The sequence below is a fragment of the Myotis daubentonii genome, chromosome 1, assembly GCF_963259705.1.
Source record: "Myotis daubentonii chromosome 1, mMyoDau2.1, whole genome shotgun sequence".
Taxonomy (NCBI): Eukaryota; Metazoa; Chordata; class Mammalia; order Chiroptera; family Vespertilionidae; genus Myotis; species Myotis daubentonii.
Window position 1 is genome coordinate 158059916 of NC_081840.1, and position 18782 is coordinate 158078697.

The window sequence follows — 18782 nt, forward strand, 5'->3', positions numbered from 1 at the left end:
CGGTCACCAGGAGGTTCATGGAACACCTCTCCGTCCTTCCCCTCAGCCCATGAGCTGCTCATGGCAGTGGGGTGGGGCTCACAGCTAAAGCAGCACAGCAGGGTGGGGCTCATGGCTCATGCAGTGAGGTGGGGCTCACAGTGTGTGGGGTGAAGAGGGGCTCACAGCTTGCACAGCGAGGCAGAGCTCGCGGTGATGAGCTACTCACACATGGTGGGTCCTGGGGTCCCACGACCCGCCAGTGCAGTGGGTCTGGGACTCGTGCAATTTCATGCTCTGGGCCTCGAGTCTCTTTAATAATAAACTTGCCAGCAACACCAATCAGAAAGGATATATGCATCCCTATGTTCGTAGCAGCACAATTTACCATAGCGAAGATCTGGAAACAGCCTAAGTGCCCATCAGCAGATGAATGGATTAGAAAACTGTGGTACATCTACACAATGGAATACTACGCTGCTGTAAAAAATAAGGGATTCTTACCATTTGCAACAGCATGGGTGGAACTGGAGAGCATTATGCTAAGTGAAATAAGCCAGTCAATGAAGGAAAAATACCACATGATCTCACTCATTTATGGATAATAAAGACCATTATAAACTGATGAACAAAAATAGATACAGAGGCAGAGCAGCATGGAACAGACTATCAAACTACAGCGGGAAGGCTGGGGAGGATTGGGGGGCGGGAGGGGGGGTAAGAGATCAACCGAAGGATTTGTATGCATGCATATAAACATAACCAATGGACATAAGACACTGGGGGATAGGGGAAGCTGGGGGAATGTCAAGAAGGGGGGGAAAAGGAGACATATATAATACTCTTTGTAATATTTTAAGCAATAAAACAAAATTAAAAAAAAAAAACTTGCTACTTCCCAGGGCAATCCACTCTATAGTTGATATGTCTGTTAGAATTATTTCTTATACTTAATTGAAATCTGTTCTATTTTCTACCCAGTAACTAGGGTTCTACTACAATTTTTTATAAATTCTCTACAAAATACATAATGAAGAGTTCTAGAAGGAAATGACATACTGTCTGAGATTGGCTTCAGAATAATCAAGATGAAGAGAGTGGGGGTTCAGAAAATTGAAATTAGCTGAAATATTGCTAATAGTGTACTTCAGTGATGGATCTGTGGAGTTGCTTATATTATTCTTTTTATGTTTGAAGATTTCTACAACAACAACAAAAATGTTCAACCACTGCAATACCTTTCAAACAGTGAAGGCCAGTTACTTTGTCCCACTTGGCAGCTTCGTTTATCGAGGCTAAATGTTTCCTGTTCCTTCAAGTGACTGGGTGGCTTTCTATCCCTTGACCATTTGGGTGGCCATCCCCAGTGGGTGCTCCACTTGGCCAATGTCCTTTTCCAGTTGCCTAGAAGAGAGACAATGCTCCGCATACATTCTGGCTGGTTTTTTATTAAGACATTAGATTGAGTTACTTCTCGTCTGCTTTTGTCTTCTTTATACCAATATAATCAATATAACTGTGAATAATAAAGGATTCAAATACCATGCATGTTAACTTCTAAAAACTGTAGAGCCAATTACTATATTTTCTAAACAAAACAAAGTATGTAGAAAAATGCGTTATATGACTTTGAATAGGTATCCTTTGAATTGGCTTAGAAAATTATTTTTAAAACATTTTTAGTAAGCTTTTTCTAGAAAGCAAATGTAGAATGAAAAGCTTTTATGTAGGGATGTTATGTAATATTGCGTCTGAAAATTTATATTTAAAACTATTTTAATATATTTTTACTTTTAAACCACAAAACCAGAACTCATTCTAAGTATATCTTCTTTCTATTTTTCTCTCCACTTTTCATATCTCATTTCATAGAAGATTTGAGGTGATGAAAGCCAGAGTTATGTATATACATTTATTTGGTCTCCTTCTACACAGGGCTGAATTTATAAGACCAGAGGAAATAGTTGCTTATATCACTACAATTTAATAGGAGTTGTGCAGACCGCCATATGCAAAATATTTCTTCTGCCTTTTCTATCAAGGTTCCAAATATTCTACTAATAGAGATGATTTACTTTTGTCCTTAAAACTTTTTGGTCTTTGAACCTTAGAATAATTGGTAGAAATAGTGCTAACCTGGCACGTGGGGTGCAGTTCTAGTTCAGTCTCTGACCAACTGTGTGACCTTGAACAAGTTACTTGTCTTCTTGGTTCTGATTTCTCTCATCTAAAGAGGCAAACACAGAGGTGTGCCTCAACAAGTATGCTATTGGTGCTTGGGGCAGGACAATTTTTAGCAAAACTACCCTTCACATTACAGAATATCTAGCATTCTTGGTGCCCTTTTATCATGCCCTCTTTTAGTGATCAGAACAACCAAAAACATTTTCACACATTTCGAAGTTCCTTCTTGAGGAGAGATACTACCCATTTGAGTGCCATAAGCTCCCTTTCATTTCTAAAATTCTATAATTCAACTGCTGTAACCTATCATTTCTTGGTATGGATTATATAACAGCCAGCTAAAATTCAGGTAGATAGAGATGGAGATGTAAAGAGAGGATAGAGGTCCCCAAGGGAGATGTTAGAGGGGTAAACACAAACTTTGCAAAAGGGTTCATTCACCAGCACCTTTTTCCAGCTTTCTTTATTCTCTGTCACCCTTGTAGGAGAGCAAAATGCCTGCAAGCTATGGTAGACCCTTAACTCATAGAAGATTGATCTTATGAAGCAAATATAAGCCAGATTAACTCGTGACTTATCAGTTACCTCTTCTAAGCATGTTTGTGATTCAGAAGGGACACCCAAAGCAACCTAAGTGCAAACCAATAGATGAGTGGATAAAGAAAATGTAGTACATGTAAATGATGGAATATTACTCAGCCATAAAAAAGAATGAAATCTTACATTTTGCAACAACATAGATGAACCTAGAGAGTATTATGCTAAGTGAAATAAGACAGAGAAAAACAAATATGATTTTACTTACATGTGGAATCTAAAGAGCAAAATAAATGAACAAACAAAATTGTAACAGACTTATAGATGTAGAGAGCAGACTGATGATTGCTAGAGGGAAGGGGACTTAGGAGGCTGGGCAAAAAAGGTGAAGGAATTGAGAAGTAAAAATTGGTAGTTATAAAAGAGTCATGGAATGTAAAGTACAGCAAAGGGAATATAGTCAATGATATAGTAATATCTATATATGGTGCCAGGTGGGTACTAGACTTATAGGAGGATCACTTCATAAATTATATAAATGTTTCATCACTAAAAATTATATAAATGATATAAATGTATATCTGAAACTATTATAAAATAATATTGAATGTCAACTATTAAAAAAAGTTTTAAATTTTTTTTAAAGTTACCCAATAAGAACAATACCTTATCTGCAGGGTAAATTTTGAAAATAAGGAACATTTTTAACACAAGCAACAGTAGTGAGGGAAAGCTTTTAGGACGATGGGAGACTACATGTCCCTCTTAAATCACACTGTCAGATGAAGAGACTCTTGTGTTTGAAATATGTAAATGTCTCTCTTCTTCTTTTCCAGGTACAAAATGATCATTGCCCCCATTCAGTAAATCCACCTTGTTGGCATGTTTGCTTGTTTTTTGTTGTTGTTGTTGTTGTTGTTGTTGTTGTTAGTTTTGCTATTTTTGTTTGCTTTATATTCAGACCAACTGGTAGCTTTCTGTCATTTTCTAGGAGTGTAGATGGCACTACATTCACTAGTTCCATTAAGGAGAAAACCGTGGGTAGAGCCCTCTACTCACAGGCAAGAGCAAAAGACAAAAGCACCGGATTGGTGAGGTAAGGCCCGCGCCCCCATCCCACTGCTGTCCCCCCAGTCCCTTCTTCAAGAGCGCACACCCTTGTAGTCAGATGGTAGAGTTCAGTGCTCCAGTTTCTATTCCCTAAGGCCTCTCTGCAGCAAATGAGCTATCCTTACATAACTTGCAGTTGGATGTTCTGTAGCTAATGTTGATTTGCTAAAAGAGTATATAGAGGAAACATGTCAAACTCAAAGGCTAACATGGGCCAAATAAACAAGTTTAAGTTTATGTGGGCCGCAAAAAAACAAAAGTTTCAATTTTCATAGAAATGTAGGTTTATTTCGATAGAGACATGCTGAATACAAAGAGCTGAAATAAATGAGTAATCATTAACACAAAATAGACCATTTTATTAAAAATTAATATATTTTTGAACATTAAATTACCAGACAATGAATAACTGCACAAATTATAAGTGTAACACAAGTAAACCTAATTTTCTTGTTCTCAAAAAGCAAAATATTTCCTGTTGCACACACCAAACAAGTCAGTCCAAGACTAATGACGTGGCAATTGCCTGCTAACATATTTGCTGATAGTATTAGTGGAGAGAAATGGTGCGCCTGTGCGTAAGGCATGTAAGGCACATAAGGAAAATGAATGCAACAAGATTATAATAATTAGTCATCAGCAAACATTGTAGTTTGTTATTAATAATTATGTATAACAGGATATTGTAAAAATTAAGATACGAAATTTCAGGAAACCATAAAAATTCTAGAAGAATCCAAAGGCAACAAAATCTCAGACATATGCCGAAGCAATTTCTTCACTGATACAGCTCCTAGGGCACTTGAAACTAAAGAGAAAATGAACAAATGGGACTACATCAAAATGTTTCTTACATACCGTTATATTGGTTGGGCCGCAAAAATATTTGTTGTGGACCTCATGCGGCCCACAGGCCGTGAGTTTGACATGCTTGGTGTAGAGAAACTACAGAAGTACTGGTGATCTGGTGACAACACTTACCATGTAGAATTGACCCTTGAACAACACAATTTAAACTGCTTGGGTGCAATTACACCAGGATTTTAAAAAAAAAAAAATAGATAGAGCCTGCCCTTTGCATTCACGGATTCAACCAACCTAGAGTAGAAACAATATTTTTGCATTCCCAACTGAGGATTCCCAAAAATACTGTTTTCCATGCACAGTTGTTTGAATCTGTGGTTGCAAAACCCATGAATAGGAAGGGTTGACTATAGAGTCAAAAGTCACATACTGATTTGCTACTTCTAAACCCCTGCATTGTTCAAGGGTCAATTGTATTCAGAAATAAAGGTTTGGAATGTGTTTTAATTATTTATTCTGCCTTATTTTTATGGAGTAAGGCTTTCACCCTCAAAAAGGGAGCCTCTCAAGCCAGAAACTTCAAAGGACTTTTCAACCAGTCACTTCTCACACTGCCTATCTAATCTTCCAGATCCTGCCATCCACTTTTCCTTCATCTCCTCCACCTCTTCTACATCCCCAAATTTACCTTTATTTAAAATTATTTTCATTTCATTCATTCCTTTATTCATTCAATGAAAGTTCATTGAACTCTGTACCCTGTTCTGTCAAAGGCGACAACTCCACAGCAAACACTGCAGCTAGCAGAGGAGACAGCCAAGGAACCTATAGTATAGAGGTGGCTTTCATATACATAATATATATCATTTTAAGGGGCTATTACATATCCTACATAATAAAAGGATAATATGCAAATTGTCACCTTAACTGGGAGTTCTACCAGGAGTTTGACCAGGGGGCGGGGCCAGCTGGCAAACCACCATGGCCCCTACCCCCAGCCAGCCTGGCCCAATTGGCCCCAATCAGGATGGGCCAGCCGGACCCCACCTGTACACAAATTTGTGCACTGGGCTTCTAGTAATATATGATGGAGTAAGTGCTCATGTAGAGAGGATACAAAACCTTATGGGAGCTCAAGTGTACAATTCTGTCTGGGAGTCCAGAAAAATCATCACAGAGGACCTGATGTTTGAACTGAGCACAGTTAGATTGTAAAAATTTATCCAGATAGAGAAAGGAGAGAAGAAATCCCAAGCAGAGGAAACATCTCCAGTGCTGATCCAGGTTGATAGGGTTCTTTTATCTTTAGGATATCATTTTGCCATCTTTACCATCACTTTGACCACATCGTTCACTCATTTGTTATTATTCGCTCTACAAATATTTATTAGCAACAGAAATTCTCCTAGGTACTGCAGGTATAACAGACCATAGTGCTCATGTTCTGGTTCACTCCCCAGATAATAAGGCCTATGGTCACATGCTGATAGGCGTGCACCAGGCCATGCTCATCTTTTTCTTCAGCCACCTGGTATCCCATGCTGACTTCCCACAGTACTTCCCTGATCCCCAATGGGCTCATTATCACAATCTCACCTTGCTTAGTTAGTTAAGTTAACTTTTTAAAAATATTAATTATGTATCTTAATGCTCATATTACCCTCATTTGATAATTTCTCTTTAAAACCATAAACATTTCAAGACCAATGATGGCACTGGGCTTGAATGTACATGACTAAGTAAGGCCTTATGCTGGAAATACATATTCAATTTGAAGAAATAATAGATGTCTTCTTTTCGAAGACTTTCAGAATTAAAGAATTTCTGAAATGAGACTACAGTGCAGCAGAGGAAATGGGTGCTCTCTTTGGAGTTATCTAAACTTTAGTGTGAGGCTGGGCCCTACAACTGACTACCTGTGTGGTCTTCAGCAGGTTACCAGTTCTCTATTAGTCTCATGTGTTATTGTCTGATAAATAAGGGTACTGATACCCATCTTGCAGAGCTGCTTTGCAAGCTATGATGACATGTGTCAAGTTTCTGGCACACAATAGGAATCAGTAACTGGGAGCTTTTTGCAAATGACCCTCAAATCTGTAAGAAGCTCTAGAACAGTGGTTCTCAACCTGTGGGTCGCGACCCCTTTGGCGGTCAAACGACCCTTTCACAGGGGTCGCCTAAGACCATCCTGCATATCAGATATTTGCATTACGATTCATAACAGTAGTAACATTACAGTTATGAAGTAGCATCGAAAATAATTTTATGGTTGGGCCGCAACATGAGAAACTGTATTTAAAGGGCCAGAAGGTTGAGAACCACTGCTCTAGAAGAAAAGATCAGGTAAGAGAGGAGACTGAAAGTGTTAATGGAAATGAATTTGTATGGAGGTTTTAATATACTATTAGTTTTCATGAACAATTGAGCCATTCAACTACCCTCTGCCTAGATTCTGGGTCTTGTGCTCGGTCATGCATGTGATAACTTACATCAGGGGCTCACATCTTCAGGAGCAGGGTTCTTGATATGGAGAACTTTAAAACCGAAGTGAACATCCGACCTGGAGCAAAGGTGCAGTTTGAACTTCATTACCAGGAAGTGAAGTGGAGGAAGCTGGGGTCCTATGAACACAGACTTCATCTGAATCCAGGACGACTGGCCAAACACTTGGAGGTAAGTGTGGATTTGCAGGGTGTGCAGTGACGTCATCCTCCTATGGTTCTATTGTTCGCCACCCTTTATGGTGTTTGATGCCACTCAACTCTTCAAGACAGTTTGGTGTGCTGAAAAGGTTATGAGTTTGGAGTTCACCAGGTCACTTCCTTACTGATTTCAATGTCAGCTTGATTTCTTATTTGCTATGTCAGTTTCCTAGCACTGCTGTAACAAATTACCACAACCTGGGGGCTTAAAACCACAGAAATTTATTCTCTCACAGTTCTGGAGAACAGAAGTCTGAAATCAAGCTGTTGGCAGGGCAGCACTCCCACAGACTCTAGGAGAGAGTCTATTCTTTGCTTTCCCCCCCCATGTCTGGCAGCTGCTGGCATTGTTTGACATCTGGCCTTGTGGCCACATCACTCCAATCATCACCTCCTCTGCATGTCCCCAATCTCACTCTGCCTTTTCTCTTATAAGAACAGTTGTCATTGGATTTAAGAACCACTGCATAGTACAGGATGATTTCATCTCAAGATTCTTGCTCCAGCTGGGTGCTCAGTGGTTAGAGTATCAGCCTGTGACTGAAGGGTGACAGGTTCGCTTCCAGTCAAGAACACATACCTCGGTTTCAGGCTCAATCCTTGGCCCCAGAGACAACCAGTTGATGGATCTTTGATGTTTCCCTCTCTGTGTCTCTCCCCCTTCCTTCCATCCCCTCAAAAAAAAAAAATCAACGGAAAAAATATCCTTGGGAAGGATTAACAACAACAATAACAACAAAAGATTTTTAGCTGCATCTATTACCTTTTTCCAAATGAAATAACATCCACAAGTTCCAGGGACTTGATATAAACATATCTTTTGGGGGACTGTCATTCAACCCACTATACTGGCCTTCTGACATGGGACAAGTTATCCTGAGTGCCCATGTTTTCACATGTGAAAAGGGTACTATCACATATTTTGTCATCAGGCTAAAGAACAGTATGACAATGTCGACTGAAAAGCGGGAGCTGACAGAAGCTACTCAAAGTCAAGAAGCAGTGAACAAAGCCTGAGGAACTCGGCCCTGGGTTTGAAGTGTGGCTCAGCCACTTACTAGCTAGGTCACTCTGAATCTCTTTTTCTTCATTTGTAAAATGAGAAATAAAAAGTAAGAACAATAACAGGTAATAATAACATTGGTGAGAGTTAAATGAGCTTATACGTGTGAATTGCTTAGCAAAGCACTTACAGTATACATAGAGAAATGGCAGCTATGACTATGGTTTTGCCAAGGATCACCAAGAGGGATTCTTCCCTACTATTATCTCTGCTCAAAACAAGAAGATAGAGAAGGAATAAAAAATTCCAGGATGTGGGGGAAATTATCTATTACTGACAGATTTACAGAGTAAATGCAGAATCATTTAACAATGGCTTCCCTTTCATTTTTTTCTTGTCTTAACAACATGAATTCTCTTATAAATAGAATAGAATAGAATAGAATAGAATAGAATAGAATAGAATAGAATAGAATAGAATAGAATGAATTAATCCCAGAGGAATGAAGCAATAGAAGGTGAGCACTCAGTTGCCTGAAGGGGCTTCAGCCTCTATGGTAAAATGCATTACATCCCAGAGAATTTAAAGAACATGCAGAAGTGATCATGGGACTATGCCGGGTCATCTTTGGGAAAACTTGAAGAAGAGAAAACCAGCAGAGGACTTAGCAATTGCACTTCTAGCACAAAAAACCTTGAAAGATGTTTTCATGCATTGAGTAATTTTCTTTGCCACCTCTAGGTAGATGTGTGGATCATTGAACCTCAGGGGTTGAAGTTTCTTCATGTTCCTGACACATCCGATGGCCATTTCGATGGTGTGCCAGTCATATCTAAAAGAGACCAGAAGGTAATCACAAGCACTGCATGTTTTAGAGAGTCCAAGTGGCCTCCAGACATGAGTTCTGCCCTACTCATGTGCCCTGGGGAATAGAAAAGTAGTCAGGTATTGAGCTGAGGTGTGGAGCAGTAATCCAGAGCAAAGTCTAGGGTCTTCCACAGGATGTTAAAAAAACAACTTCCAATGGTTTCATTGCATTTTGACCAGTAACTTTCTTTTTGGAGTCTCATTTCCCCCAAGTCATCTTGACTGGTAACTAAAAGACAGCTTTCACATAACATATGGTGTATTTACATTAATCCCAGCAAGAGATATTCAGCTTAATGGCCAATAATAACCAACTATGGAGGAGTTAAATTCCTCTAAGAACCTTTCAGAACTAGAGCTGGTAGCTATTTCTTTCATGGGGGAATGGATGGATTCTTCGAATCTCTTCAAGAAGACCAGAGGGGAAGGGGGCTGGGGTGGGGTGGAGCAGAAAGAGATTAACCAAAGAACATATATGCATAGCCCATAAATGAAGACAATAGTGTGGGGAAGGCCTGGGGTGGAGTAGGGGCTGAGTGGAGGATGGGGAAAGGAGGAGAATGGGGGACATCTGCAATACTGTCAACAATTTTAAAAATTAATTACATTTTTAAAAAGGCCTGAAAATTAAGGATTACCATTGCATTACAGGTGTGCTGACCCCTGCCATTTTCCCAAATGTGGGAAACCTGACTGCATAATTTGTGCTAATGGGGGACTGCATTCCCACTCTCCCTAACCTAAAAAAAAAAAAAGGCCTGAAAACCTGGTCAACAGGCTGCCAGAGGCTCCCCTCACATGCCTTGGCACTGTCCCTTCCATCAGTAACAGTACTACTGATGCTGCTGGTGTACAGAATGTCCATTGGGCCTCTTGTGGGCACAAGAAGATGCAGCTGTCAACCTCTGGCCTGCAGAAGGATGGGGACTGAGACCTGGCTCTGACATTACTGTTGTTTCTAGGCCCATGTGTCCTTCAAGCCCACAGTAGCACAACAAAGAAAATGCTCTAACTGCTCCGAGACTGCGGTGGAAGGAGAGCTGGTGGTGGTGTATGACGTGAAGAGAGAGGAGAGTGCTGGGGAACTTGAGGTGAGTGAACACAGGCTCTAGGAGAGCCACCTCACTGAGGCCAAAAAGGAATCTCTTGCAGAGCAAACCCCCTGGCCTCTGGGTAGCTGCTAGCTGCCAAGGCAATGTCAGAGCTATAGAGAAGGGACTAAAATCGTATCTAAGCATTATCTCTTCACATCAAGAAACCTGAATAAAGGGTCACTGGGTCTCATGTCCTTGTCCCAGAAAGGTACTTTTAGGCCTCATATGAAGAATAATAGAAAATAACGAAATGGGAATTTTGCATAAACTTTCAAGGCTCTTTGCAACTAGACTATCAAAGAAAGCACGGAGTTCATGGGCTGGGAGGAAGGCACAACCAAAGCCTAGAGAAAGATCAGGGCCAGTGGTGAAGTCCGGGATCAATGAAAATTTTCCTTTTCCTTTTGTCATGTCTTAGATGTGTGTTTGTACTTCCCTTGTGCTAAAGTATAGCCCTTGGAGAATATCCAAAACTTGTGCTTCTCCAGGAACAGGGAGGTAGGAAGTATCCGCAGCTACACACCCTGCAGGGGAACCTGTAAGATTCTGGTAGAAGCAACCAGAGGGCAGTAGAAAGAGAATGAGGGGAACCAATCTTTACGACCTGCAGCCGAAGACTAAGAGGTAATCAGGCATCCAGCCAGAGTCGCCTCCCATTCACCTCAAGAGCAATCCAAACTCCCTGGAGTGCCCATAAAGGTCCTTTCAGATCTGCCCTGCTGACTATCCACCTAACTCCCTAGATCAGTGGTGGGCAAACAGTGGCTCGCGAGCCACATGCGGCTCTTTAGCCTCTTGAGTGTGGCTCTTCCACAAAATACCACGTGCGGGCGCACACGTACAGTGCGAAGTTGACTTAAAACTTTAAGTAAAGTTTATTAAGTTAATTTTAGGGAACGTTGTGGAGTGAAAGAAGATGTAGTGTCGAGTATTGAGAAAGGTATGTTGAGATGGTTTGGACATGTAGAGAGGATGAATGAAAGGAGATAGATGAAACAAGTATACAAGACGAGTGTGGATGGGAGAGTTGGAAGCGGTCGACCTCAGCGAACGTACCTCAATCAGATTGAGGACGTTTTTAGCAAAGGCCAGTTTAGGAGTACCCTAATTAAGTTAATAACAATGTACCTACCTATACAGTTTAAGTTTAAAAAATTTGGCTCTCAAAACAAATTTCAATCGTTGTACTGTTGATACTTGGCTCTGTTGACTGATGAGTTTTCCGACCACCGCCCTAGATGCTTGAATTCTGTGGTCTCATTTTGCTGAACCATTTACAGAGCCCAAAGGTGCCTATTCACTCAGAGTCACTGCACTGTCTGAAACTCTCCACTACACCCCTACCCACCCCTATGCTGGCAGGCTAACTCCAAACTCACACTCAAGTCCAGTGTAGGTGCCATGTTCTTGGGAAAGACCCCCTTTTCTGAATTAGATGCTTCTCCACTGGGCCTTCTTGGAACCTTCATTTTCCTGATGGTAGCACTTAACACCCTGAGCTGCAAACTGCCTCTTCACTTGTCTGGTTCCTCCACTGGCCTGTGAGCTCAGGAGGAGGGTGGCTCTGTCATTCCCTGTTGGCTAGCAGGGTGCCTGGAGCAGAGGCTATCAACAAAGACTGGGTGGAGTAGAGAGAGAAGTGAAACACCCTGGAGAGGTAACCTGCTAAGGGGGCTTGGGCCTTCACATGAAAGGAAGGAGGGAACAAGAAGAAGGGAGAGACAGGTGGACACCAAGCTGCCACCTCTGTTCTCTTCTTTACAACTGTCATGCGTCCTGCTCACCATGACTCACCTCTCCTCTCGTCCCCAGATCCCCATCCTCCTATATTCCAAACATTGGTAATGGTTTAGTAATGTTCTGTTTTTCAGGTATTTAATGGATATTTTGTCCACTTTTTTGCTCCTGAAAACATGGACCCAATTCCCAAAAACATCCTCTTTGTCATTGATGTCAGCGGCTCAATGTGGGGAGTAAAAATGAAACAAGTAAGTACCCCTTGTTGGCTTGGTACCTAGATTCTCTACCTTCTTTGAACCCCCCACCCCCACCCCTCAACAACGCAATCACCCAATGCACCTTACCCCCAGGGCTTGTCTTAGATGGCTTGGGCTGCCCTAACAAAGTGCCACAGACTGGATGGCTTGTGAATTAACAGAAATTTATCTTGGAACTCACCTTTTTGAAATATTTTATCTCAGTATAACCTCTTCTCCCTGATAACACTTCTACTTCATAGTCTTCTGGTTCCTCTGCATAACATTTTACTTTAATATCTTGCCATTGTTCATGAATTACTTTGAAATCATTCTGTACTTATCTTCTCTAATTACACTGCCATGCTTTGAGGGAAGCCACTTGTCTCATGTCTTCCTGTTTGGAGCTCAACATAGGCTTATTTAGCATTAAATGGGGTAGATGTAATTCTAAAGAACAAACAAGGAAGTTTCTTATTTTACTCATCAATCCATTCATCTAATCAAGTTGAACAACTTACCATCTATTAATTAATTAATTAATTAATTAATTAATTAATTTAATAACCATTTCTGACCATCTTCTGGCATCCAAAAGAAGGGAAATTCATGCCCAGCCCCACCTCCCTTGCTCATACTCCAACACCAGGGTTCTCATCAATGGCATTATAGACACTTTGGATTGGATAATTCTTTGCTGGCATGGCCACCCTGTACATTGCAGGATGTTTAGCATCCAGGGCCTCTGCCCACTAATTGCCAGTAGCACCAACCCCTCAGCTATGACAATCAACATGTCTTCAGACATTGCCAAGTGTCCCCTGGTGGGGAAATTCCCCTCAGTTGAGAACTACTGCCCTAACATAGCAGTTTATTCATTGCTTCCTTCCTTCCTCCATTCATTTAACAAATATTAATTAAGCATCCAATACATGGCAGGCACTTAGTTCACCAGTAAGAGAATCAACCAAAAACATTTTTAAGAAATCATCCCGGATATATGCACCCCTATGTTCATAGCAGCACAATTCACCATAGCTAAGATTTAGAAACAGCCTAGGTGCCCATCAGCAGATGAGTGGATTAGAAAACTGTGGTACATATACACAATGGAATACTATGCTGCGGTAAAAAAAAAAAAAGGAACTCTTGCCTTTTGCAACAGCATGGATGGAACTGGAGAGCATTATGCTAAGTGAAATAAGCCAGTCAGAGAAAGATAAATACCACATGATCTCACTCATTTGTGGATTATAGAGAACAACATAGACTGATGAAAAGGGACAGACCCAAAGACTGAGAAACAGCGATCAGGCTATCAATCCCCAGAAGGAAAGTAGGGGAGGGCGGGGGTAAGGGGAAGAGATCAACCGAAGGACTTGTATACATGTATATAAGCCAAACCAATGGACATGGACAACAGGAAGATGGCAGCATGAGTTTGTGTGTGGGGGGGAGGTTGGGGGTTAATGGGGGGGATGAGGACACATTTGTAATACCTTAACTAATAAAAAATAAAAAAAAGAAAGAAATCATCCCTACTGTCCTGGAGCTTACAGAACTTACGTTCTGGAGGAAGGGGGGTAGAGAATAAGCAATAAACATAATAAGTACATTTAAAAGTATTTTCAATGGTATTGTTGTGGGGGGAAAAAGTTTCTTTTTTAAAAAAAAAGTGTGTATTAGGAATCAGAAGTGTCATTTGCAGGGAGGTTTGGTGGTTTGAAGAGAAAGATGAGAAGCAGTAGTTTAAGAGAGTGGGTGAGTCGGTGGACTTGTGAAATACATTTGATTTTCAGGCACCATTAAGGCGGAACCTGAAGTTTGTAATCCTTCGAAACAAAATAAGTCAGTAAAATGGGTCAAAATGCAGATGACCCATGCTCAGCATAAGTGTTGAGGTGGATGTAAGAGGCTTTCTATAAGAATTACAGCTTGCGTCAGTACTTGAAAGATGACTAGGAGGGATTCTTGGTCTTCCCTCTCTTCTTAGGGTAGGCTCAGAGCTTATTGAATGTGACCCTTCTCCTCTCTCTCTTGAAATAGACAGTGGAAGCAATGAAAACCATATTGGATGACCTGAGAACTGATGACCAATTCTCTGTGGTTGATTTCAACCACAATGTGCGAACCTGGAGAAATGATTTAGTCTCAGCTACTACAACACAAGTTGCAGATGCCAAGAAGTATATTGAGAAAATCCAGCCTAATGGAGGTAAGTGGGTTTAGCCTGAAGCCCAGTGAGAAACATATATAGGATTTGAATCTTGACTCACTAAAGAAATATTATTTCCTACTAGTGTTCTTTGCCCCATCTGCAATGGTCTGTCTTAATACATTTATTATTAAATAATGAATACTACGTTCATTCCAAAAATACAATACATAACCCATCCCACACAAGTTTTTAATTATTCTAACCTTCCTCAGAAAAGAGTGTCAGTAAATGACATTTGCTTTCTCATTACTTGCAAAGCGTAAAACGTAACTGCCTTCGGAGGAGTGTTCATGTCTACCAACAAGGCTGAGTTAGTACCTTCAATTCTATGTTTAACAAAATGACAGAATGCTTTGAAAGGGCCAACTCATCTCTAAGGAAGTAGTTTACACTACAAAGGGAATAATTTACTCCACGGGGGGCCTTTACGGGCCTGGGCAAAATTGGTGTCACTTGGAAAGCAATCAAATGATTTGGGTACTGAATAAATTAATCTTGAGTAGTTACCAGACAAATGAACCTGAACCCAAGATGTGATTGTTTCTGTGCAAAGAAAGAGTATATAACAGAACATTGTTATATTACTTTATATTACTTTATCAGGCACAAATATCAACGAGGCACTCCTGCGGGCCATCTTTATTTTGAATGAAGCCAATAATATGGGACTGCTGGACCCCAACTCAGTCTCTCTGATCATTTTGGTTTCTGACGGTGATCCAACAGTAGGCAAGTAACACTTCAATTTTCTAGTACAAATATTTCTGCTGCCATTTCTTGGGAATGTGATTCATTTACAGTGGGAAATCTAATTGCATTTAGATATTAAACTGAATTTTTAAGTGATTTTAAACCTGTGCTCCTATGAAAAAAGACTTCTTTTGACCCTGAAACACTCATCCTGTTTAGACCAGTGCCCGGACATTTTTCAGTGATGTCCTTGAATGCCTCGGTGTCACCTCTGTAATGTGGGGAAACTTTAATTTTTATTGTAATTGTGTGCTATGACGATTGCTAATACAGTACATACTAGTGAAATGCATTTATTTCCTCAACTTAGGGTATGGGAGATGGTGAATGGGCATATGTGTGGTGAGGATTGATCCAGGTCTCCAATTGTACCTCTGGAGTCCTCAGTGATATATTTTTATTGTTCTCCACACTTCCCTCAGCCCCTCACTGCAACCAGAGAAATTACTTCTGTCCAATACATTCTATATGTTGACCATTTTTCTTATTCACAAAATAGCTCAACATCTCCCTGCTTCTATCATGTATTATTATTTGTTTTGTCTCTTTACACTGACAAGTATAAGGAAGAGTGAATGCTTAATTGTGTTTCTGTCTGTATATGGACAAGGACTGTATCTAACCTGTTCCTGATAGCTCAGTGGGAGGAAAACTGGTGACATGATCATGATGATGGCATCCTGAGCTTTAGAAAGACAAAGAGCAGCCGTTTTATTAATGGTGAAACTAGAATGGCAGTTGTTATGTATTTGTTGCAGATTCATTGTTTTTTTCCCCACCTTGGATCAGATTACTTGAAAATTGAACTTTAGAATAAAATCATAAGGAAGAAAAAGCAATAAAGAAAAAATTAAGTTGGTTTCTTACTCCTGTCCCTCATCCTTCCAGTTCCTGTCCCCAGAGGCAGCCACTCATTACCAATTTCTTGTGTATCTTTCCAGAGATATCCTATGCATGTCTGAATACTACATATACATATATATTTGAATACATGCACACATATACATACACACATACATGCATCTATACAAATACATCCTACATATATCAATTATTTTTGTTTTTCCCTTTAAAATGTGTCTTTAAGATTATTCCAAGTAAATATATAGTTGCCTGGCTCTTTTTAATAACTATACAGTATTTCACAATTTGAATATAGCATCATTTTTTAAAAGTATATTTGTATTGATTTTGAAAGAGAGAGGAAGAGAGAGGGGCAGGGAGATAGAAACATTGATCGGCTGCCTCCTGCATGCCTCCTACTGGAGATCAAGCCCACAACCTGGGCATGTGCCCTGACCTGGATTCAAACCAGTGACCTCTTGGTTCATGGGTTGACACTCAACCACTGAGCCACACAGACCAGGCGAATGTACTATAATTTAACTAATCTCCCTTTTGGTGTACATTTGTTTCTAATGTGTGGCTATTCCCAATTACATTACTACTAGATGCCCGGTGCATGAAATTAGTGCACTGGGGGGGGGGGAGGGAGGCCCCTCAGGCAGGCCTGCACCCTCTCTCAGTCTGGGAGCCCTCAGGGGATGTCCGAGTGGGCCTAAGCTGGCAGTCGGACATCCTTAGCGCTGCCCTGAGGTGGGAGAGGCTCCTGCCACCACCACTGTTCTCGCCAGCCATGAGCCTGGCTCAGGGCTTCTGGCTGAGTGGCGCTCCCCCTGTGGGAGTGCACTGACTACCAGGGAGAAGCTCCTGCATTGAGTGTCTGCCCCCTGGTGGTCAGTGCACATCATAGCGACTGGTCATTCTGCCATTCAGTCAATTTGCATATTAGCCTTTTATTATAGAGGATGTACCATTGCCCATAACTTCATTTCAACATGTATGAACACATCTGTAAGAAAAATTCCTAGTAATTGAGTCACTAGATCAAAGAGTGAGTTTTTAATTTTGACAAATTTTGTTAAACTGTTCTCCATGGATTTTTCAAAAACTGTATAACATTGCCTCCTCATTTCTTTTCTTTCTTTTATCATCAACTTTAGGTGAACTAAAGTTGTCAAAAATTCAGAAAAATGTAAAGCAGAACATACGAGACAACATATCCTTGTTCAGTTTGGGGATAGGGTTTGATGTTGATTATGATTTTCTGAAGAGACTATCCATTGACAACCGAGGAATTGCTCAAAGGATTTATGGAAACCAGGACACATCTTTACAGCTCAAGGTAACATTTTTTTCTGTTCCTTTCTTTTCTCTTCACTCAAAAATCATTCAGTTAGTAATATCTGATACCTAAAAGAAATGGCCAAACTTAAGTGAAAATTGTCATTTCAGCTATACTTGGTTGCAAGAATAAAGTGTTCATGCCTTTCTCAGGCACTCCATTCTACTGTACACTTGCATTAACAGCGAGATGAGAGGCAGTAATGCGATGGTCACTTCCCTACCTTCTGAATAAGTTTTCTGAGGCACCAGCAGAGCTTCTTATGGCTTTACAGTCCCACCAAGCAGTTTGTCCTTTTTATCAGCTTGACCATGTCTTTCCTTTAAAGTACCTTGGCATCTTAGATATCAACTTTTTATAATGCAATGCAGATCAAGCTGTAGCCTATAAATTTCCTTAAATATAAAGAATATGAATTGCTTGTTTACTTTGACTAAATGGACAAGAAAAAGATGTAGGAGGACATATTTTACCCCCCTCTCTGTCAATACCAGTTATCACCTATCAATGGTGGGCACCGTATTTAACTTGGGAACAGATAGGGATAACTTCTAATTTGGGGAATATCAACCTAGCTGGCTTTTCTGATTCTGAGTGTTCATTAGCTATTCATGCTGGTCATGATAAAAAAAAAAAAATTCTGGGCTCTTATTAAGTCAATTATAATATTCTTAACAGTCTTTATCTTCTCTATGTCTCAGTTCATCTGATAATTATGAGAATTTTTCTTGTCCCATAGCTTTCCACAGAAATCCTGTGAAAATAAGAGATATCTGTTAAGCATTTGAAGAATCTCAGAGGAAAATGCTTTAGACCTATAAAGTGGCATGAAAAGAATAATTTCTCTCTCTCTCTTTTTTTAATGAATTATAGAAATTCTACAACCAGGTCTCTACTCCAATGCTCCGGAATGTTCAGTTCAACTATCCCCATACGTCAGTCACGGACGTCACTCAAAACAGTTTCCATAACTATTTCGGAGGCTCAGAGATTGTGGTGGCAGGAAAATTTGACCCTGCAAAATCAGAGCAATTACAGAGCATTATCACGGCAACTTCGGTACTTCGGCTTATCTGCTTATTCTAAAAATACTAACTGCTCCCTTGGATACAATCCATCTAGTGTATTAATAGGCTAACACTGCATCCCAAGAACCATGTAGGTAGAATGAAAGCAATAGTGAAAGGAAAGACATGAGATTATCTATGCCATCTTCCCAACTATTGTGTGAATTCTTACCTTTTTCACCCCAGACCAATTGGAAACTCCGGAAGTAAGTACTTAACTTCCTCCTTTTGTATCCTTTTTAATTATTTTACATTTCCCATAGAGTTGTAGAGTACCCTGGTTCACTCTCAGTAGGTAGGTGTGAA

The 18782-nt window shown here is 40.3% G+C and overlaps 1 protein-coding gene across 1 annotated transcript in view; it reads left to right on the forward strand.

Annotated features, from left to right (window-relative positions):
- The window catches only part of ITIH2 (inter-alpha-trypsin inhibitor heavy chain 2), a 41301-nt gene that overhangs the window by 5620 nt on the left and 16899 nt on the right, over nt 1-18782 (forward strand). The window contains exons 5-13 of the mRNA XM_059663864.1: nt 3692-3796; nt 7125-7287; nt 9061-9168; nt 10149-10277; nt 12152-12268; nt 14303-14471; nt 15078-15203; nt 17228-17409; nt 18283-18468. Coding sequence (XP_059519847.1) covers nt 3692-3796; nt 7125-7287; nt 9061-9168; nt 10149-10277; nt 12152-12268; nt 14303-14471; nt 15078-15203; nt 17228-17409; nt 18283-18468 — 1285 coding nt within the window. The remainder of the gene's footprint in view (nt 1-3691; nt 3797-7124; nt 7288-9060; nt 9169-10148; nt 10278-12151; nt 12269-14302; nt 14472-15077; nt 15204-17227; nt 17410-18282; nt 18469-18782) is intronic.